Below are 22869 nucleotides of genomic sequence, written 5' to 3'. Positions count from 1 at the left end.
TCCCGTCTGCCTGTTCAGGTGGACCTTAATGGTCCCATGGCACTATTGGAAAAAGGACAAAAAGTTGAGCAAATAAATTTCCCTACTGTTTGGCCGGTTGTTCGTCGATTGGCGGATCGCCTTTCCAGCACTGTAAAAAAAATAGTAATAATGGTTACTCAATCCACGACTGTTCGTGGGGACGCTGCTGTGCGCAATTGGCTGCCGCGTTTTGCCCACAAAACATACAGTCAACTCATTTTACAGTATATTCTGTGAAGCACTTTGAGACGTCTTGAAGATGTAATAAAGCTCTGTATGAAATGCAAGGATTATTATTATTATTATTATCATCATAAATGAATGACGGTGAAGGGAATGAGCAATTAGTCCGGAAAACTCCCTTTTCCTACCACCATATAAACAGTAATACCCCTCCTTTACAGTTCTTTGTGAGACATTGAGCTTTGAGACATCTGAATGACGTTATCAAGTGCAAGGATTATTATTGTTATAGTGTGGAAGATTCTTCAACGTGAACAGGCAGGCACAGCCCGAGTTTAGCATCTGATCCAAAGAACAACATTTCTGACAACACAACTCTACAACTCTCAAACTCACACAGAAACATAAACAGAAACACAGAAACAGGAGGAGACCACTCAGCCCCTCGAGCCTCTTCCGCCATTCTATTAGATCATGGCTGATTTGTATCTCAACTCCAATTACTCGCCCTGACCCCGTATCCCCTGATACCCTGACCTAACAAATATCTATCCACCGCAGTCTTGAAAATGTGAATGGATCCAGCCATAATCCACAGCCTTTTGGGGGAGAGATTTCCAGATTTCCACTGCCCTTTGGATGAAAAACTACTTGATTTCACTCCTAAATGGCCCAGCTCTAATTTTAAGATTATGCCCCCATTTCCCCAATTTAGTGTCATCCTGGACTGTGAGCTCAAAGTCCCAACATAGGGGCTTGAACCAGAGGCGAGGTGGGTGAGGAACTGACTCCCAATGCTACATGGCTTTGCTTTGTATCTCTCTTTGTGTCACGAACAACAACTTTTTTTGACCAAATCGTAGGAACAAATCTGTCAAATCCGGTTTCAAATCACCCGCAAAACAAACACATAGTCACTCCACTTCACAGTACATCCTGCTCTTTGGGATGTCCTCCTTGAGGTGAAATACGCTGTACCAAATGGAAGGATGAAGGTATCCTGTAGGGTAGTGTTTAGAGCACTCGCCTCGCAAACGAAAGGACCCGGGTTCGATTCCCAGGCAAGGCGACTCATTAGGCAAGTTTTCGTACTCTACCCGCCTCTGTTTACCTAACAGTAAGTGGGAACCCCTACGTACTGTTAGGTAAACAGAGGCTTTTGGAGTTAGGAAACTTGCTCAACGTTTCGCCCTGCCGGGAATCGAACCCAGGTCCTTCTCGCTTGCGAGGCGAGTGCTCTAACTACTGATTCCCGGGCAGGGTGAAACCTTAGACAAGTTTCCTTACTCCACACACCGCTGTTTAGGTAGCAGTAAGTAGGAACCCGGTTGCTAGTCGATTGGCGGATTACATTTCCGGGAGTAATATTCCCTTCCAAAAATAATAATAATTTGGTCACTCGATCCACGACTGTTTGTGGGACGCTGATGTGAGCAATTAGCTGCTGCGTTTCGCCCACAAAGTATACGGTCAATTCACTTCACAGTATGTCCTGTGAAGCGCTTTGAGACTTCTCAACGATGTGGTAAGTCGTTATATCCAATGTAAGGATTATTATTAGTACTATTATTATTACTAAATCAAGGGAATGGGGGAGGGGGAGAGGAGGTGAAGGGGGAACGAAACGTGTCACCAGCAGGAAATATCTACTTCTGGTTCGGGAAACAGCACACGATGCTGTTTCCGAAGCACCGACATTAGATTCTGTTCCTGTCTACAAGTGGTGTGCGTTGCATTTCCTCTGGTGTTAAGGAAGTCAAGAGATTCTCGTAGATAGATCATTGCAACTCTGAGACCGATCGCCACGGTCTGTCCTTCAGTGAGCTGAAGTTTAGGCAACCTGTCTTTGTGTTTATCGGGAGGGGAGAGGGAGAGAGCGGGGGGAAGAGTGTGAGAAGGATCAATACACTTTGCAAAATGATACGCAGGAAGGCTTCAAATGTTTCAGATCGGGAGAAACACCAAAAACCTAAGGTGAGTTAAACAAACTTCTCATTTTTTTGCTCAGTGTGGATGGTTCAGTCGCTGTGACATTTCCGCCGGGTCGGTTAGTAGAAACTTGTGGGCAGTGAGTAGCCTGGTTAGTGTTTTTTTTTAAAAGGGCTGGTGTGTTGAACGAGCACTTGGATGAGCAGCTCTGCTGCTTGATCATTGCGACTCCGGGACTCTGTCCTTCGGTGAGCTGAAGTTTAGGCAACTTGTCTTCTTAGTTCATTGGGAGGGGAGAGGAGAGGGAAAGAGGGAAGAGAGCGTGAGAAGGATCAACAACAATCGCAACAACAAATTACTCTTGCACAGCGCCCTTCACGTTGGAAAGACATCCCAGGGCGCTGGACAGTGAGGATTTTTTGGACCCGAACTGGGAGTTGAGGTCAGGAGGGGTGGAGGGCGGCCAAAGGCAAGGTTGAAGAGAAAGGTCTTTAGACGCGACTTGACGGGAAGGGGCTTGAAGGTCAATACACTGAGTTGTTTCGTCTAAATTGTTTAGTCTAAGCGCTCTGGGGCGCTACCCTGGGTGAAGGGGCTATGGTTTTAGAAGAAGTTGCAGTCAACACAATATAACACATTCAGATAGCACCTTTCACGTCGAGAGGACAGTCAGTTTAGAGATTAAGTCGGGCAATATTTTCTCAGAATGTGGGTTATGAAAATGTGGGTCACACTGCACCAGAAGGGAATGTTTAACAGGCAGAGGGTATAGCGACTTGGGAATTTCCACGTGCGGGTGGGATGCGTGGAATTCTCAGCTTGGTTTGGATACGTTGGGTATTGCGGGAAATCCGCTCTCCTCTCCCCCNTCTCTAGTTGATCTCCATTATCGTGGTGAAGTGCTTTGAGATGTTATTCTATGCGAAAGTCGTCATCAAAGTGCTTAAAAAAAATCACTTGCCTACAAGTTACGCAGTAACTCTTGAGAAATGCTTTGAGATGTCCTCCAGACGTGAAAGGCGCTACATCAAACTCAAGCCATAATTATTAATATTTATCACTTGTAAGTCCATGTTGTTGCTGCTGTTAACTCAATGAACCCTTTAGAAAAGGGACAGTTCAGAGTGTTGACCAATTGCACAGACAAAGAGATACGTATTTAAGAGGGTGTACAAGGCAGAACGCCCAAGGCAAAGGGATTTGGGTAAAAATTTCCTCAGGTCACTCAGTATTGCTTTACTCACAGGACTCTTTCTTTCTTTCTTCCCTCCCTCCCTCCCTCCCCCCCTCGTTCGCTCGCTCCCTCCCTCCCTCGGTTCTCCCTTCTATCTACACTCTTATAGCTGCTGAACACCCAAGCTTGGTGTTACCTAACCATGAGTTGATGCACCTCCTCGTCTCTCGCTCACTCTCTCTCTCTTTCTCTCTCTTTCGCTCTCTACTCTAACCTCTGCATTACCCTGCACTGTCTTTGTGCAAGACCAAGGTTTGTCAATGAGTCCTCGCCAGGCTCCGCTGGCTCCCGATCACCAAACGGATCGATTTCAAGATCCTCTACACTCGTTTTAAATCCCTTCATGCCCTGGCACCTCCCTACCTCTCCGATCTGCTTACCACTCCATCACCCGCTGTCTCTGCTCGGCTGGCTCCGGCCTCCTCTTCGTCCCTCGCCCCCTCCATTCCACCATCGGTCGTTGTTGTTGAGAAACCAATATTTAAGGGTGGGAAGAGGACATTTGTCATCCGTTAACTTAAGATAAGAAGCTTCTTGTTTAAAATAGAAATTTTTATTTAAATGACAAATCTCTTCTAATTACCAGCTGTAAAGCATAGGGACATAAATAGGGGAAATGTCAGATGTTGACAGTCTAGACAATCAATCAATATTGTTCTTCTGCTGCCCTTCAGATAATAATACTACTACTACTAATAAATAATAATTCTTGCATTTTGTTATAGCACCTTATCACGTCTTACAGGTGTCTCAAAGTGCTTCACAGAATGTACCGTAAAGTGAATTCACTGTACATTTTTGGGGCAAAACACAGCAGCCAAGCTTATGAGATAAGTGAGGGCCTTCTCCATCCAATCCTTTCTTGTGACAAATCAAATGCGGTCCGCAAACTTGTCATTTTTCACCACAAAATGAATTTTCACAGTAATCCACCTTCAAGAATGCATTTTCTTCGTATCACTTTACTCCAAAGTTGGGTGTTACCCCAATAAAATCAAACATACTCTACTATCACTGACTGAGATCATTTCAAGACGAGAAATCAACTGATCTATTCTACAGAGACTTCACTCATGTGTTAGTTTAGATGGTGATTATGGACAGGTTACTTAACCATCTCTACCCGAGGTACAAAAATGCACACAAAACGTTTCACAGTGTGTACCTACTGTGTGTATATTTGTGTGTCCGTGTATGTGTAGATTTGCTTACCAACACATATACACGTACAGAGATACATGCACCCACCCACACCCACACACACACACACACACACGGAAGCACTCACTCAACATACGTAACACAAGCATGCAAATACACAACAAATGCACACACAATACACAAATGCACGCAAACGTACACAACGCACGCATACACATGCACAACACGCAAACATGCAGTGAAAAATAAGGTACGTTATGTGATAATTGTGAACTTATAACTAGCTACAATAATAATAATCCTTGGATATGATACAGCGCCTTATCACGTCTTCGAGACGTCTCAAAGCGCTTCACAGAATACGCTGTAAAGTGAATTGACTGTACATTTTGTGGGCGACACATGGCAGCCAATTGCGCATAGCGGCGTCCCCACAAACAGTTGTGTATTAAGTAAGCCAATATTCATTTTTTTTTTTTTTTTGGAGTATTACTACCCAGAAAAACGATCCGCCAATCGACTAAGAACTGGGTTCCTACTTATTGCTAAGGAAACAATGCTTCATTCTGCTCAGGAATCGAATCCAGGTCCTCTTGCTTGCGAGGCGGGAATGTTAGATGGGAAACAAATTATGTTGTTTTCTTCCATTCTCTCAATCATTTTGTATCTCTTTATCTTCTCAATTTCTCCAATATCCTTGGTGACCAGAACTGTACACAGTACTCTTAAGTATGGTCTCACCAATGATTTATACAGTGGCAGGACTACCCCACTATTTCGGCTGCTGTTGATCTTTTGATACATCCGAATATCTGGTTTGCTTTACTCACTGCCAAAGCGCATTGTTAGTAGAGCTTCAATTTATTGTCAATCAGGGCTCCTGATGAAAGAATGATGAAAATGAAGTACTTTACGTTTCTCCACATTGAATTTCATCTGCCACCAATCTGCCCAATTCCAAGTATGTTCAAATCCTCCTGTGACCTATCTTATTCAGCTTTGCAATCTACCACCTTCATTAGCTCGGTGTCATCTGCAAACTTAGCCACTGTGCTTGTGATTTCTAGTTACAACAAATTGCATTTATTCAGGGCGGGCATCTCGTGATGGAGACTTGGAGGAGCCAAGCCAGTCTGGAACCTGAAATTCTTCCCACTATGCTTCTGATATCCCTTGAAGCCCTGATGGATAGGATGCTCATAGCTGGACAAGCGGCAGGAAATTTTGTTAGTGTTTACAGCTTTGGTTCATTGAACTCCAGCAGTACCCAAAAAAAAAACCACAGAAAAATGTGGTCACTCTATCCACGGCTGTTTGTGGGACACTGCTGTCTGCTGCATTTCTCCCACAAAATATGCAGTCGCTTCAGTTTGTAGCATATTCTGTGAAGTGCTTTGAGACATTTCAGCAACGTGATAATACAGGCGCTATATGAAATGCAAGGATTGTTTGAATTTATTTTACACTCTGTATCTTGGCTTAACTCAACAGCTCACTTGACACCTTCGTGACTTTCTGAGACACACACACACACCCCACCCCCTCCTCATCCGCACATTGTGTGTGAAGAAACGTTTCCTGATCTTCTCACGTCTTAACTCGAATTATAAGAAGATGAACAAGCCTATTCGATTTCACGCTCCCCTACATTCACTTCACGTATCCAACACACGTCCCATTGCAGCAACGAACTGTGTCTTAAATGAGTCCCAGGGAATTGGCTTTGACCATCCTTCCTCATAACTCAATCTAGCCGTTCAATATAAAGCCCTTTCACATATCTTTTTTTTACTGTTGAAAGCCAATGCCTTTTCACCATCACTACACAACAGGTTATGGTATCTTGTGCCTCAAAGGGTGTTACAAGTTGACTGAATCTCACAAGATGTTACCATGACAATGTGAGTATGTGGCTCAGCTTTTTCGCGCCCGACCCACCTCCTCCCCGTTCCCCATCGGCAAACACACAGCCCACCCACCCACCCACACCCCCCCCCCCACCCACCCCCGAGAATCAACTCTGTTTAAGGTCAGTCTCAAAGCGCTTCACAGAACATACTGTAAAGTGGATTGCGTTGTATGTTTGTGGGCGAAATGCGGCAGCCAAATGCGCACAGCAACGTCCCACAAATAGTCGCGGATTCAAGTGACCAATGTATTTATTTTTTNAAAATGTAAGGAATTATTACCTCCAGAAAAGCGATCCGCCAATCAACTAACAATCGGGTTCCTACTTACTGCTTGGTAACCAGAGGCGTGTGGAGTAAAGAAACTTGCCCAACGTTTCGCCCCCTGTCCGGTCCTCTCGCTTGCGAGGTGAGCGCTCTAACCGCTGAGCTACAGGACTCCACTTTAAATACTTTGATAATTTAAAACTGTCGCGTTTTGCCCATAAAATACAGTCAAATACAGTATATTCTGTGAAGCGGTTGAGACGTCTCAACGACCTGATATCAAACCCAAAGATGATTATTATTATTATTATTATAAGCTCATTTACTTAATAATTTTCCATAGTTCAAATAGTAGACAGTGTTATGCTTGTGTATAGCAATGACACTATTAAAGTTCGTACGTTCATGAGCGGTAAGCCAACATTTCTGGCTTTTCGTTTCTCTGATGATCGTGGGCGTTGAAACAAAAAAACAAAGTTCAAAAAAGCAGTAGTGTTGCAGCTGTATTCTGCGATCGTTCTCCCTCTCTTTGGCTTTTTCCCGATGGTGCTCAAATTAATGGAACCTGGAATTCTGGCGTCCCTTAGCATAGTGGTTAGAGCACCCGCCTCGCAAGCGAGAGGACCCGGGTTCGATTCCCGGGCAGGGCGAAACCTTACTCCACACGCACGCCTCTGTTTATCTAGCAGTAAGTAGGAACCCGATTGTTAGTCAATTGGCGGAACACTTTCCAGGGCGTGATATATCCTGTGAAGTGCTTTGAGACGTCTCCCACAAACAGTGGTGAATTGACTGCGCAAATTTTAAATTTATTTTTGAGGGGATTATTACCCCCGGAAAAGCAATCGGCTAACAACCGGGTTCCTACTTACTTCCAGGTAAAAAGAGGCGTGTGTGTGTGTGCGTGGAGTAAGGAAAATTGCCTAAGGTTTCGTCCTGCCCGGGAATCGAACCCGGGTCCCAATTTGAGATATTTCGCTGCGTGAAAAGGTGGCTCTGTCGGTGCAAGTTGTTGTTGTAGTGGGCGAATGCTCGGTTGGTGGGAGCTTCGGAGACACACACACGGCCCAGAGACACACTGAAGTGAGTGGAAATAGTGCAATCTCTGAAAATAGTCAGCCGATGGTTTAAGGCCTGTCACAGACCTGTGCCGCGTGTCCGAGTCACATCTGACACACGCAGAGCGACTCTGCTTCCTGCAGGCAGCTTCTGTTTACAATGGGTGGTGGAGGGTGTGGTTGTGTGGGGGGGGGGGGGGGTATGGGGTGGTGGTGTTGGGGAGGGGAGAGAAGTGGGGAATGCCCCAAATAATTACCCTGTGTTATTTTTCTGGCGTTCTACGGTTCTCGGCTGCCAGCTCCCACCAGAACAGGAACTGGGCTCAAGCATGGCTAGCGACCTCCTCAACTCTCAACCCTCATCTCTTCTTCCCACACCCCCCCCCCCACCCCCACACTCTCTACCCTCCTCCCGTCCCCTCCCCATCCCACATTTTTCACCCACAAAACATACAGTCAATTCGCTTCACAGTATTGTTCTGTGAAGAGCTTTGAGACGTCTCGAAGACATGGCAAGGAGCTATATATAAAATGCAAGTGCTATTGTTATTATTAATATTATTATTAACAGACTCCCTCGGGAGTGGGCGGAAGCAGAAATTGGTGTTTGGATCAAGAACAAATTAGATCACTTCTGCTAGAAAATAATAACTCGGGATAGTATGGTATATAGCTTGGGACACAACATGTCGAGCGACTGCCAGGATGATGGAAGGCCAACTAGACCTTGGTCTTCTTTTGCCAAGCAGATTCTTATGCTGTCATTATCCACCCCCCCCCCACCACCCCACCACCAGACATGACCACAATCACTGCCAAAGCACAAGTGCTGTGACTATTAACAGAACAGAGCGTGGGATACAAAGAACCTCATCTCTCTCAAATCCTGTAGATCAGGTTGATTTAAATATATGCTGCACATCACAGTGGCTTTAATGGAACCACAAAGAATGACGTTGGTGTGTTAATTATCAGCCACATAGTAGCACATTTCTCAAGCTGTTCGGAATTACCAGGGTTTCTTTGGGTTTTTGACGATTTAAATAGGAATTATTTCATAGAATCATAGAATGTTACGGCACAGAAGGAGGCCATTCGGCCCATCGAGTCTGTGCCGGCTCTTTGACAGAGCAACTGACTTTTATTAACCTCACTCACCAGCTTTCTCCCCATAACCCTGCAAACCCGTCTTCTCCAGATACCTATCCAGTTCTCTCTTAAAGGCTGTTATCGAATCGGACTTCACTGACCTTTCGGGCGGATCATTCCAAATTCTAACAACTCGCTGAGTGAAAAAATGTCTTCTAACCTCCCCTCTGCCTCTTTTGGTAGATATCTTAAGACTGTGACCACGGGTCACAGACACACCTACCAGCGGAAACAGCTTTTCCTGTTGAAACCTTTCATGATCTTGAAGACCTCTATCAGGTCTCCGCATAACCTTCTCTGCTCTAATGAAAAAAGTCCTAACTTCTCCAGCCTGTCCTCATAGCTAAGGTTCCCCATTCCTGGTATCATTCTCATGAATCTCCTCTGCACCCTTTCCAGTGCCTTAATATCCTTCCTGAGGTAAGGTGCCCAGAACTGGACGCAGTACTCCAGCTGAGGCCTAAACAGTGTTTTGTACAGATTAAGCATAACCCCTACTCTTATACTCTATGCCCCTACTAATAAAGCTCAGTACACCAAATGCCCTTTTTACTGCCCTATCTACCTGCTCTGCCACCTTCAATGAATCGCTTACTTGAACGCCCAGGTCTCTCTGTACGTTCACCCCCCTTAAGATTGAGCTCCCAAGCCTATATTGCCTCCTATCATTTTTCCTCCCTAAGTGTATCACCTCACACTGATCTACATTGAAACCCATCTGCCATATGTCAGCCCATTCCACCATTCTGTGTATGTCTGCTTGCAGTTGGTTACAATCCTCCTCACTATTTACTACCCTACCTAACTTGGTATCATCTGCAAACTTGGAAATAGCGCTCTCTATGCCCAGGTCCAGATCATTAATATATATTAGAAAGAGCAGTGGTCCCAATACCGATCTCTGGGGGACACCGCTGCACACCTCCTCGTGGTAGGTCTTTAATTCCATTTCCTCTTTGGTTACAATTAGTGTTCGACTTTTCCGATTTTGTGGAGTCCTGTAGTGTAGTAGTTGGAGCACTCGCCTCGCAAGCGAGAGGACCCGGGCTTGATTATTAAAGAATTAAGCAGAAGGGAAGAGCGAGGGAGGGGAGATGTTTCACATGTTCCTGAGGTCCTAGGAAAGAACGATTCAGAGTCAGAGTGAGAGACGGTGCAACGAGACTTGATTTCAAAACAAAAGAGAGGTTGCAGGGCAAGGGAAGACCATGTAGATTAGAGTGCAGAGTTTGACAGCAGCTGAGTTGCAATGCCTGGTCCCATCTTAATGGGGACACACTCAATTCAACATTACAGAACTCAAAAACAACAGCAATTTGCACTTATTTTAGCGCCCTCCTCCACACGGGATAGCATCTCGGAGCGCATCTCAGTGTTCTGCCTTCAAGAGGAACTGAAATCAATTAATCCAGTTTAACTTTCACAGCCCGGTAAGATTCATCAGCAAATAGAGTAAGAGGAAGGAAAAGCTGTGGGAGACATCAATGCAAGTCCGTGTGTGGTTTCCAACCAGGAAACACCTGCCAACTGGACAGTCACTTGCATAAGACCTCAGCTGAGGCTTTTCTCTCTCTGGTTAGACCAGAAAGGACTATGGCTATCTGTGGAGTCCTGTAGCGTATTGGTTAGAGCGCTTGCCTTGAAAGGACCTGCGTTCGATTCGATTCCCGGGCAGGGCAAACCCATAGGCAGGTTTCCTCGCTCCACACACACGCCTCTGTTTATGTAGCAGTAAGTAGGAACCCGGTTGTTAGTTGATTGGCGGATCACTTTTCCAGGAGTAATAATTCCTTCAAAAATAAATAATAATAAAAAATTGATCACTCAATCTTTGACTGGTTGTGGAACACTGCTGTGCGCAATTGGCTGCCGTGTTTTGCCCACAAAATAAACAGTCAATCCAGTTTACAGTCCATCCTGTGAAACACTTTGACACGTCTCAAAGACATGATAAGGTGCTATATCAAATGCAACGACTAGCAATAGTTCTATTATTATTATTATTATTATTATTATTATTATTATTATGAGTGTTCCAGGTTTAACCTGATGGGATTTAACAGTGTGACAGGCCCCCTCAAAAGCATTTTTGTAACAAAATAAAATTAAGGTCCCGTCGTGGGCTGTACGACTCAGTTGAACACGTGCAGAATATACTGTAATATTTTGTGGGCGAAACGCAGCAGCCAATTGCACACAGCAGCGTACCACAAACAGACATGGATTAAGTGACCCAATTTGAAGATGTTCCATATGTTCCTGAGGTCCTGGGAAAGAACGATTCACAGTCAGAGTGAGAGATGGTGCAACGAGACTTGATTTCAAGACAAAAGAGAGTTTGCAGAGCAGAGCAAAACCATATAGATAGGTCTCAGAGTTTGAAGCAGCTGAGTTGCAATGTCTGGTTCCATCTTAATGGGGCAAGCCTGAAGCGGTGGTTGAATCAGATAGTTTAGATGCATTCCCTTTACATGAAGGAGAAGGGAATAGAGGGTTATGGAGGGGAGTAAGGAATGGATGAAGACTTGTGTGGTGTATAAACACTGGCACAGACTGGTTGGGCTGAATGACCTGTTTCTGCGTTGTTCTGTGTTGGTGGAAGATTATACAGGATGACCTTTTTATATAGTTGATCAGATGATCGCTTTCTGGGGATAGTAATCCCTTAAAAGATTAATAATGTGGTCACTCAATCCACGACTGTTTGTGGAGCACTGCTGTAGCATGATTGGCTGCAGTGTTTCGACCACAAAAATACACAGTCAACAACAACAACAACAAATTACATTTGTATAGCGCCTTTTATGTCGGGAGGACGTCCCAAGCTCCTGGTCAATTCACTTTAGATATTCTGTGAAGCATTTTGAGTCATTTATCTCAATGACGTGATAAGGCTCCATACCTAACACAAGGATTATTATTGTTACATTATGATTATTATCATGATTCTTTGTCACGTTTATATCAATTGCAAACGGATTCCTATTATGTTTGTGGTAAATGGGCGCGTTGTGGAAGGTCACGCATTTTAGCCTTGCTCTTTCCAATCCACAGAACAAAAGTTGGCCTCGGTTCAGCGATCTTACTCAGAAAGAAATAGAGCACGCAAACACACCGGCACAGGAAGTGGAAATTTCGCACTGTCCTTTCACATCAGGGAGTTTCTATGCGGGTTTTAATCTATTTCATATTTAATCGAAAGATGTGAGAGATACACATTTCTTATTCAAAAATCTACATGGATAGGAAATAACACAAATTAGTCCCTGTGGTGCGTGTGTGTGTGTGTGTGTGTGAGACACGGGTTTAGAGTTGCAAAGGGTAATTTCAGGACAGACGCCAGGAAGTTTTTTTTTTAACCCAGAAGGTAAGCGAACAACTGAAACAGGGTTACCAGGAAGGGTGGTTGAGGTCAGGACGTTGGGACTCATTTTAACAAAAAGCTCAACAGCAACAACAACAACAACTTGTATTTATAAAGCGCCCCTCACGCAGGGTAGTGTCCCAGAACGAGGCTGTGAGGGGAAAGCAATAATACTACTAATAATACTACTAATCCTTGCATTTGATATAGCGCCATATCACGTCTTCGAGACGTCTCAAAGCGCTTCACAGCATACACTGTAAAGTGAATTGACTATATTTTGTGGGCGGTGAATCGCGGCAGACAATTGCGCACAGCAGTGTCCCACAAACAGTCGTGGATTGAGTGACCAATTTATTATTATGATATCAAGAGAGTTGAAGGGCCTTCTTCATCCGAACCAATCATGTGATGTGAGGGTGTGTGTGTGTTTCATGGTCATCCCCAGCGTAAAGCAGTAGTGGTTTTGTAACAAATCTGTCTTTCTTTCTTGCTTGTGTTACAGCGTGCCAGTAGCTTTGGGACCTTTGACCGATTCAGGCATCAGCCTCACTCAATCAAACCAGAGGAGACGGTGGAGAGTAGCGTAAGTGTTTCACTGACGTCACCGTCACCGTGAAGGGCATAAGAACATAGGAAATCTTTCTTGTCCAGCTTCGCAAACTACCACCTTCATTAGCTTGGTGTCATCTACAAAAATTAGCCACTGTGGCTGCAGCCACTGTGCTTGTGACTCCCAGTTCCAGATTATTTATAAAAATATCGAACAAAAGAGGTCCTAAAAGAGGTCCTAAAACAAACCCTTGTGGAGCTCCACCGGTAACATTTTCCCAGTCTGATGACATTCCCTGTACCACCACCCTCTGGGTTCTTCTGGTCAACCATTGTAATATACCTCCACTGATACCCGCTTTCTTACTTCCAGTACAAGAGGGCACATGTTCATGCAATCTTATGACAGCCGGCAAAATTCCAGCCAATTGTCCCACTGTTTTCTCAATATATAATAAACCGATTGATAAATGGTATTGAAATGGTAATAATAAAGTGGCTATTTTTCTTTTGTTCAGGCAAGCGAAGCTGAGCACGGAGCTGAGTTGTCCGGGGAGCTGAATCTGGCAAAGTCTGGTCACAACGGCAGCGGCCTGGGCAAGACAATGAGAGCCATCTCCAAAACCATGAAGAAGAAAATGGCCAGAAAATACATCAAAGCTCTGTCGGAGGAGATGGTAAGAGCCAAGGCTGAGGTTCACAGTGAAGGACTGGCTCTATTCCTCAATAAGGAATCCCATCAGAATTCCTGTTTCCCTGAATTTCCCGTACAAAATATAGTTTGGGACATAACACGTGAACGCAACTGCCAGGATGGTGGAAGGCAAACCAGATGGACCTCGGTCTTCTTTCGCCAGTAGATTCTTATGTTCTTATGTTCCTATTGACCCACAAAGGCAAAATATTGATGTTATTCCTTGTGTCGATTCACACAAGGGAAACTCTGACAATCTGATACCCATATTCTTTCACGAATGCCACCCTTGCTCACCCCTGCCCCCCGCCCCGCCCCGGCCCGTCTCCCTGACCCAAAAAACCACGCAGGAAACTGACGATAAAGTAGTATACGGTCAGTTTCCTCATTGGGGAATGGTAAAAATAATAATCCTTGCATTTGGTACAGGGCCTTGCCACGAGAAGTCTCAAAGGGCTTCACAGAATACACTGTAAAATAATAATAATATTCCTTGCATTTGGTATAGCGCTTTTCACGTCTTCGAGAGGTCTCAAAGCGCTTCACAGAATATACTGTAAAGTGAAATGACTGTATATTTGTGGGCGAAATGCGTCAGCCAATTCCACACAGTAACATCCCCACAAACGGTTGTGGATTGAAGTGACCAATTTATTAATTTTTTTTGAAGAATTATTATCAGGCATGTGTGTGGAGCAAGGAAACTTGCCCAAGGTTTTGCCTTGCTGGGAGCCGAACCCAGGTCTCTCGCTTGCGAGGCGCGGGCTCTAACCGCTGAGCTACAGGACTCCACAAGTGAATTGACTTGTGAATTGACTTTATATTTTGTACGTCGTAAGTCTGAAAACATCCGGAAAACATCACACTTCGGATGCCCATACACTAATTCCCCTTTCCCTCATTGCTGATATTGTGGTTGTTTTGTTAAGACGCCAACTACTTGCTTTTCAGTACGAGGGGCCGGAGGGAGAACATTCCGGTCAGGCCTTGGGAGAACATGAGCCTGTGGAGGGAGCACATGGTGAGGGGATGTGTCTGACATCCTGCGAGTCCGTCGAGAGTCTCTACAGCCTCAACAGCGGGCAGAGCTCCTCCAGTAAGTGACCTGCCGTGAGAATAGCAACAACAACAATATGCATTTATTTAGTGCTTCACAGTGGCGGAGTCTGACCCCCGAGTCAGGGGAAAGGGAGGGAGGGAGGGAGGGAGGGAGGGGGTGACTGTAAGCACGATCAAGAATGAAGGTCTTAAGGTGGGATTTGGAGGGAGGGAGGGGGGAGGGGGGAGGGAGGAAGGGAGAAGGGGGGGGAGAGAGAGAGAGGGGGAGAGGGGGCAAGGCAGAGGGATTGAGGGAGAGAGTTCCAGAGCTTCGGGGCGTAGTGGCTGAAAGTGCGGCCCCTGATGGTGGAGCGGAGAAGGCGAGGGATGAGCAGGAGACCGGAGCCAGCCCGAGCGGGGGTAGCGGGTGGTGGATTGGGATGGGTGGGGGGGGGGGGGCAGCAAATCGGAGAGGTAGGGAGGTGTGAGGGCATGAAGGGATAACCCATAACCCAGCCGCACAGGAATTTTTCAGACAACTTGCCTTTTGTATTGGGTTAATAGTTTTCCCCTCATCAGGAGCCCTGGGATTTGCACCCAAACTGGGGGTTGGAATCAAGAGGGAGGTGGAGGGGCGAGTGGGGGCATGAGGGTTATATCTAAAATATAAAAAAAACCTACAAACGGCAATATAAGTGAATTTTGCCGACTTTGTATCATTTAGCTCATTCTACATCTTTTGCGTGCGACTGTATTTTTATATATATATTTTATGTATACATTTTCCCTTTTAACGTCTCTAATCGGAGTCATAAACGTATTAAACTCCCTCCCCTGACTCCACCCGCCGCCCCCCCCCTTCCCCCTTCCCCCTTCAGTGGGAACTTTGTTCCATTCCCAGACTGGAAATTACCCTGGGATCAGCGTGATGGATTTCCAGTTCCGGGAGGGAATCACCGTTGGCCGTTTCGAAGCCTGTGGTCGCTGAGTAATAATAATAATAATAATAATAATAATAATCCTTGCGTTTGATATGGCGCCTCATCGCGTCTTCAAGACGTCTCAAAGCGCTTCACGGGATAAGTGAAGGGACTATCTATTTTGTGGACGACATTGGGCCCAGCCGTGCCCACGCAAACAGTCGCGGGTTGGAGTGAGCTGGTGGGTAACTTTCAGACGCTCCTGTAAATCTCGCCTCTTTTAGCAGCGCCTGGGCTTTGTCTCGTCTCCCAAGCAGGTGGTATCACGAGCGGATCGGACGCAGCAAGTAACCGTGACAGTATCAGGCTGGAGGAAGAGCCACCGTTGTACGCTGGCCCTTTCTGTGGCCGGGCCAAGGTCCACACTGACTTCACTCCGAGCCCCTACGACACCGATTCCTTCAAGCTCAAGGTCAGGCCATTTCTCTCTCTCTCTCGTTTTCTCTCTCTCGTTTTCTCTCTCTCTCTCGTTCACTCGCTGTTTCAAACTTGGCACCCCCACCACCACCGCCGCCTCCCCCACATGACCCTCTTAGGTACGTAGGAACGGGAGGTAGGCCATTCAGCCCCTCCAGCCTGTTCCGTCATTCTACAGGGTGACCAAAAAGGTTGTGATGTCATTTATTTGAATAATATAATTATCAGCATTTCTTCAAGACTTATTTGACATTACTTTTTGGTCACCACTGTGGTAGATCCTGGCTGGTCTGTACCTCAACTCCAATTACCCGCCTTTGCCCCGTATCCCCTAATACCCTGACCGAACAAATATCTATCCACCTCAGTCTTGAAAATTTGAATGGATCCAGCCATAATCCACAGCCTTTTGGGGGAGGAAGAGAGTTCCATGTTTACGCTACCCTTTTGCGTGGATCGAGTGACCAAATTATTATTATTATTATTATTTTTGGAAGGGGTTATTACCCCCAGAAAGCGATAAGTTTTCAACAATCAGGTTCCTACTTACTGCTTGTTAAACAGAGGCGTGTGGCGTAAGGAAACTTGCCCAACGATTCGCCTTGCCTGGGAATCGAACCCAGATCCTCTCGTTTGTGGGGCGAGTGCTCTAACCACTGAGTTACAGGACTACTTTAATCCCTTGATAAATTGTTCATTTGCTACTTGGCTGTTTGAGGGCCCCATAAGGAAAAGACCAAGTATGCGAGAGATTCCCTGAGAAGCAATTTCAATGTTTATCGGTACTACAAAAACATATCATGATAAAAACAATCAATAGGCAAAATAATGGAGATGCTAGAAATTAAAGCAGAAATTGCTGGGAACACTCAGCAGGTCAGGCAGCATCTATGGAGAGCGGCTCTGATGACAGGTCATTGATTGACATTGAAACGTTAACATAACACGTGGAGTGGCTACATTTTGAAAAACAAATCCGGGGATATGTAGATTGAAAAAAGTTGAACTCGCCGCAATCTCTGCTGCCGACAGTACTGGAGAAGAGTTGGGATTAATGGCTCTATTTCTCTGATGAGTGTATGTGTTTTAGAATGTTATCGTTCTTGCTCAGTTGGTCGCTGAACTCAGACGGGGCAAATTTGGCCCCAGGGACACAATATACCTCTGACCGCCATAGGCGGGCGGGCCTTCAGCCACTCTGCCCTCACCCTCTGGAAATCCATCCCACAGTTCCTCCGCCTCGCCCCCCCCTCCCTTGCCTCTTTCAAGACCTGTCTCAAGAACCGCCTCTTTACAATCCATCACCCCCTGCCCTCCACCGTCCCCGATCCCAACCCTCAGCTCAGGTCCGAAACACTGCATACTGATTGTCCAGCACCTTGGAACGTGCTCCCAAAGTGAAAGGCACTATACAAATGTTGTTGTTGTTGTTGTTGTTGTTGTTGACTGACTGTCCCCTGAAATCACAGAGGGATGCTCACCCTACTATAAAGTGGAGTGGCTGTGGGTGTGTGTGTGTGGTGTGTTTTGTGGGCGGACGCAGTATTATTGGTTTGGTTCTGGTTTCTCAATTGCTGCTCTTTCAGAAAGGGGACGTGATCGAAATCATCAGCAAGCCCACGATGGGCACCTGGACCGGAATGCTGAACAACAAAGTGGGGAACTTCAAGTTCATTTACGTCGATATTCTTCCTGATGAAGTGACTGCGCCCAAGAAAATCAGGGCCCGAAGGAAAAGCAAGAGGGTCAAGCCCACAACCCTACAGGAACTCCTGGAGAGAATCCACCTCCAGGTGAGCGCAGTCACCCGGTCCCTAATCTCCCCCCCCCCCACCCCGTCTTATCCCGCGAGGCTTATCTTGTAATGTGGAGTTCCTTAGAGTAGTGATTAGAGCTCTCGCCTTGCAAGCCAGAGGACCCGGGTTCGATTCCCGGGCGGGGAGGGGCAGGGGCGAAACCTTAGGCGAGTTTCCTTTACTCCACACACACTTACACCTCTGTTAACCGGCAGTAAGTAGGAACGCGGTTGTTAGTCGATGATGCAGGCGTCTCAAAGCGCTTCACAGAGTAAATTGTAAAGTGACTGTACTATTTGAGGGGCGAAACTCGGCAGCCAATTGAGCCCAGCAGCGTTCCCACAAACGTTCGTGATAAAGACATTTTAGATCACTATTTAATCTCCCTTAACTCCTCCAACCCTTCCCCGCCACCCACCCTTCCTGCATCCCCCATCGCCCCTGGAAAAAAATCCCCCTCCATACCTTCTCCGCTGCCTTGGGGGCATCTGAACTACCCCTCTGGCCCTCCTCCTGCAATGACCTGCTTACTCCGCGCACCTTTGCTTAGCCATCAGCAAGTAGGAACCCGGTTGTTAGTCGATCGCTTTTTGCAGCGTGATAATAATAATCCCTTCAAATAAATAAATGAAAATAATAATGCGGTCACTTCAATCCACGACCGTTTGTGGGACGCTGCTGTGCGTGGGACACTGCTGCCGTGTTTCGCCCACAAAATATACAGTCAAGTCACTTTACAGTGTATCCTGGGATGAAGCGCTTTGAGATGTCTCGAAGACGTGATAAGGCGCTGTATAAGGCGTGTGGAGTCCTGTAGCTCAGTGGTTAGAGCACTCGCTTTGCAAGTGAGAGACCTGAGTTCAATTCCAGGCAGAAGGCGAAACCTTGGGCAAGTTTCCTTACTCCACACAGAGCCTAATAATAATCCCTCCAAAACCAAAATAATAATAAATTGGTCATTTTCAATCTACGACTGTTTGTGGGACATTGCTGTGCGCAATTGGCTGCCGCGTTCGCCCATAAATATATACAGTCAATTCACTTTACAGTGTGTTCTGTGAAGCGCTTTGGGACGTCCTCCCGACGTGAAAAGCGCTATATCAAATGCAAGGGTTATTATTATTATATGAAATGCAAGGATTATTATTCATTATCACTGATTGTCGTGTGTCTCTGTGTAGGATCTTCACTCCACTTTGCTCCTGAATGGTTACCAGACTCTGGATGACTTCAAAGACCTGAAGGAGAGTCATCTCATTGAACTGAATATCACAGACCCGGACCACAGAGCCAGGCTTCTGATTGCAGCTGACCTGCTCTCTGAGTGTGATGGTAAGTACTGCATCATGTAGTCCCGTAGCTTGGTGGTTAGAGCGCTCGCCTCTCAAGCGAGGGGACCCAGGTCGATTCCCGGGCAGGGCAAAACCTTAAGCAAGTTTCCTTACTCCACCCACCTCTGTTTACCCGGCAGTAAGTAGGAACCCGGTTGTTCAGCAATTGGCAGATCGCTTTCCAGGGGTAATAATCCCTCCAGAACAAAAAATTTGGTCACTAACTCCACGACTGTTTGTGGGACACTGCTGTGCGCTGTGGCTGCTGTGTTTCGCCCAGAAAAATGTCAATTCACTTGACGGTATATTCTGTGAAGCGCTTTGAGACGTCTCGAAGCGCTCTGAGATGCTGTCCAGCAGTGGAGGGCGCTATATAAATCCAAGTTGTTGTTGATAAGGCGCTGTAATCCAATGCAAGGATTATTACTATTATTCCAGGAAAGAAAGGATGGAAAACAGAAAGAGGGAGAAAGATATTAAAAGAAAGAATGAGAGAAAGAAGGGATAGAAATTGGTGGAAAGAGAGAACGAAAGAGAAAGAGAGAGAAAGGAAGAGCATTTTCAAAGCATCTATGATGTCGATATGTCTCAAAGTGCTGTCAAGTGACTGTTTTGTAAGGGAATTATCAAAAGAATGGATTCTGGGGCGTGGACAAGCAATGGAGCATGTAACTGGTTCCTTAGATGTGTGTTCCCTCAATGACCTAACCTTTCGCCGAACAGATCGATTTCAAGATCCCTTCACTCGTTTTCAATCCCTTCTTGCCCTTGCACCTCCCTCCCTCTCCGACCTACTTACCTCCCCAACCCACAACCCGCTGCTTCTTTTTGACCGGCTCCGGCCTCCTGCATGTCCCTCGCACCCTCCATTAAACCATCTGCGGCCGTGCTTTTAGCCACTGCGCCCCAAAACTCTGGAACACTCTCCCTCTATCCTTCCGCCTCGCCCCTTCCTTCCCCATCTTCAGGTTGCCCCTCAAGACCTTCCTCTTCGACCGTGCCTACGGTCACCTCTCACCGCCCCCCACCCCCCCTGCCCCCGGCTCTGAGTCAGGCTCCGCCACTGGCAAGCGCTCTGGGACGCTGCCCTGCGTGAATGAGGGGGCACTGTGTAAATGCAAGTTGTTGTTGTTGTTGACCTCCCCACCCAGTCTTCCATCCCTACCCCATTATCATCATCATCAGGATAAAGTCAAATGGATCAAAACAAAATGGCGCTTGTGAAAAGCGCTGAGCGAATAGTTAAACCCTCTCTCGTTAATCTCTGGAACCAAAGAGCTCATAGCTTTGCAGGTTTACAGAAATCCTGATCCCGACAGCACATTCCTCAACAAAAGTATTTGGGGATTTGCGACGGGCTTTAAACCTGGGACATTTTTCGGAACATGACAATAAGACAATTTAGCGTTTGTAGACTTGGTATTACACAGGTACACACACACACACACACACGCGCGCACACACGCGCGCACACACACCTGCTCTTTAAACCACTGAGGTCACAGTCTGGCCACATCGTGGAGTCAGGCATCAGAAAGCCACAGTGGATTTCCAATGATTGTTAAATATTGAAATAGATGTTTAATCTCTTGTTATTGATAATAATCCTCGTATTTCAGACAGCGCTTACAGGGTCAAAGTCTCAAAGGGAATTGCAGTCGAATTGCTGGAGTCCTGAGGCTCAGTGGTTAGAGCACTCGCCTCGCAAGCGAGAGGACCCGGGTTCGATTCCCGGGCAGGGGGCGAAATGTTGGGCAAGTTTCCTTACTCCACACACACACACGCCTTGTTCACCTCGCAGCAAGTAGGAACCCGGTTGTTATTTGATTGATAGGTCGCTTTTTCGGGGGTAATAATCCCTTCCAAAGGCAAACCAAAAAAATGTGTGTTTCGCCCACACAGAGAGAGAGTGAGAGAGACAGAGAGAGAGTGAGAGAGACAGAGAGAGAGTGAGTGTGAGAGACAGACAGACAGACAGACAGAGAGAGAGAGTGTGAGAGACAGAGAGAGTGAGTGTGAGAGACAGACAGAGAGAGTGAGTGTGAGAGACAGAGAGAGTGAGTGTGAGAGACAGACAGAGAGAGAGTGAGTGTGAGAGACAGAGAGAGTGAGTGTGAGAGACAGACAGAGAGAGAGTGAGTGTGAGAGACAGAGAGAGTGAGTGTGAGAGACAGACAGAGAGAGAGTGAGTGTGAGAGACAGAGTGAGTGTGAGAGACAGAGAGAGTGTGAGTGTGAGAGACAGAGAGAGTGTGAGTGTGAGAGACAGAGAGAGTGTGAGTGTGAGAGACAGACAGAGAGAGAGTGAGTGTGAGAGACAGAGAGTGTGAGTGTGAGAGAGACAGAGAGAGTGTGAGTGTGAGAGACAGAGAGTGAGTGTGAGAGACAGAGAGAGAGTGAGTGTGAGAGACAGAGAGAGTGAGTGTGATAGACAGAGAGATTGAGTGTGAGAGACAGAGAGAGTGAGTGTGAGAGACAGAGAGTGAGTGTGAGAGACAGAGAGAGAGAGTGAGTGTGAGAGATAGAGAGAGTGAGTGTGAGAGAGAGACAGAGAGAGTGTTAGAGAGAGAGTGAGTGTGAGAGACGGAGAGAGTGAGTGTGAGAGACAGAGAGAGTGAGTGTGAGAGACAGAGAGAGTGAGTGTGAGAGACAGACAGCGAGAGAGTGAGTGTGAGAGACAGCGAGAGAGTGAGTGTGAGAGACAGAGAGAGTGAGTGTGAGAGAGAGACAGAGAGAGAGTGAGTGTGAGAGACAGAGAGTGAGTGTGAGAGACAGAGAGTGAGTGTGAGAGACAGAGAGAGAGAGAGACAGAGAGTGAGTGTGAGAGACAGAGAGAGAGAGAGAGACAGAGAGAGTGAGTGTGAGTTAGAGAGAGAGAGTGTTAGAGAGAGAGAGTGAGTGTGAGAGACAGAGAGAGTGAGTGTGAGAGACAGAGAGAGTGAGTGTGAGAGACAGACAGAGAGAGAGTGAGTGTGAGAGACAGAGAGAGTGAGTGTGAGAGACAGAGAGAGTGAGTGTGAGAGACAGAGAGAGTGAGTGTGAGAGACAGAGAGTGAGTGTGAGAGACAGAGAGAGAGAGACAGAGAGAGTGAGTGTGAGAGTTAGAGAGAGAGTGTTAGAGAGAGAGAGTGAGTGTGAGAGACAGACAGAGAGAGAGTGAGTGTGAGAGACAGAGAGAGTGAGTGTGAGAGACAGAGAGAGTGAGTGTGAGAGACAGAGAGAGTGAGTGTGAGAGACAGACAGAGAGAGAGTGAGTGTGAGAGACAGAGAGAGTGAGTGTGAGAGACAGAGAGAGTGTGAGAGACAGACAGAGAGAGAGTGAGTGTGAGAGACAGAGAGAGTGAGTGTGAGAGACAGAGAGAGTGAGTGTGAGAGACAGAGAGAGTGAGTGTGAGAGACAGAGAGTGAGTGTGAGAGACAGAGAGAGAGAGACAGAGAGAGTGAGTGTGAGAGTTAGAGAGAGAGTGTTAGAGAGAGAGAGTGAGTGTGAGAGACAGACAGAGAGAGAGTGAGTGTGAGAGACAGAGAGAGTGAGTGTGAGAGACAGACAGAGAGAGAGTGAGTGTGAGAGACAGAGAGAGTGAGTGTGAGAGAGAGAGAGAGAGTGAGTGTGAGAGACAGAGAGAGTGAGTGTGAGAGACAGACAGAGAGAGTGAGTGTGAGAGACAGAGAGAGTGAGTGTGAGAGACAGAGAGAGTGAGTGTGAGAGACAGAGAGAGTGAGTGTGAGAGACAGAGTGAGTGTGAGAGAGAGTGAGTGTGAGAGAGAGAGAGAGTGTTAGAGAGAGAG

At 46.5% G+C, this 22869-nt stretch overlaps 1 protein-coding gene across 2 annotated transcripts; it reads left to right on the top strand.

Annotated features, from left to right (window-relative positions):
- Positions 1 to 1886: 1886 nt before the first annotated feature.
- On the top strand, positions 1887 to 19082 carry samsn1a (SAM domain, SH3 domain and nuclear localisation signals 1a; the record flags this gene model as incomplete). 2 transcript variants are annotated; one of them, XM_042334608.1, is given in 7 exon segments in its annotated part: positions 1887 to 2178; positions 12779 to 12859; positions 13344 to 13502; positions 14471 to 14615; positions 15795 to 15949; positions 17541 to 17747; positions 18932 to 19082. In XM_042334608.1, coding segments are annotated over 7 exon segments (955 nt in total), but the record flags the coding sequence as incomplete, so codon positions are not given.
- Between the last annotated feature and the right edge of the window lie 3787 nt (positions 19083 to 22869).

Source organism: Callorhinchus milii, unplaced genomic scaffold, assembly GCF_018977255.1.
Source record: "Callorhinchus milii isolate IMCB2004 unplaced genomic scaffold, IMCB_Cmil_1.0 Scaffold4, whole genome shotgun sequence".
Lineage (NCBI taxonomy): Eukaryota > Metazoa > Chordata > Chondrichthyes > Chimaeriformes > Callorhinchidae > Callorhinchus > Callorhinchus milii.
Note: the sequence above shows the minus strand (reverse complement) of the source record. Positions and strands in the feature narration are given on the sequence as shown.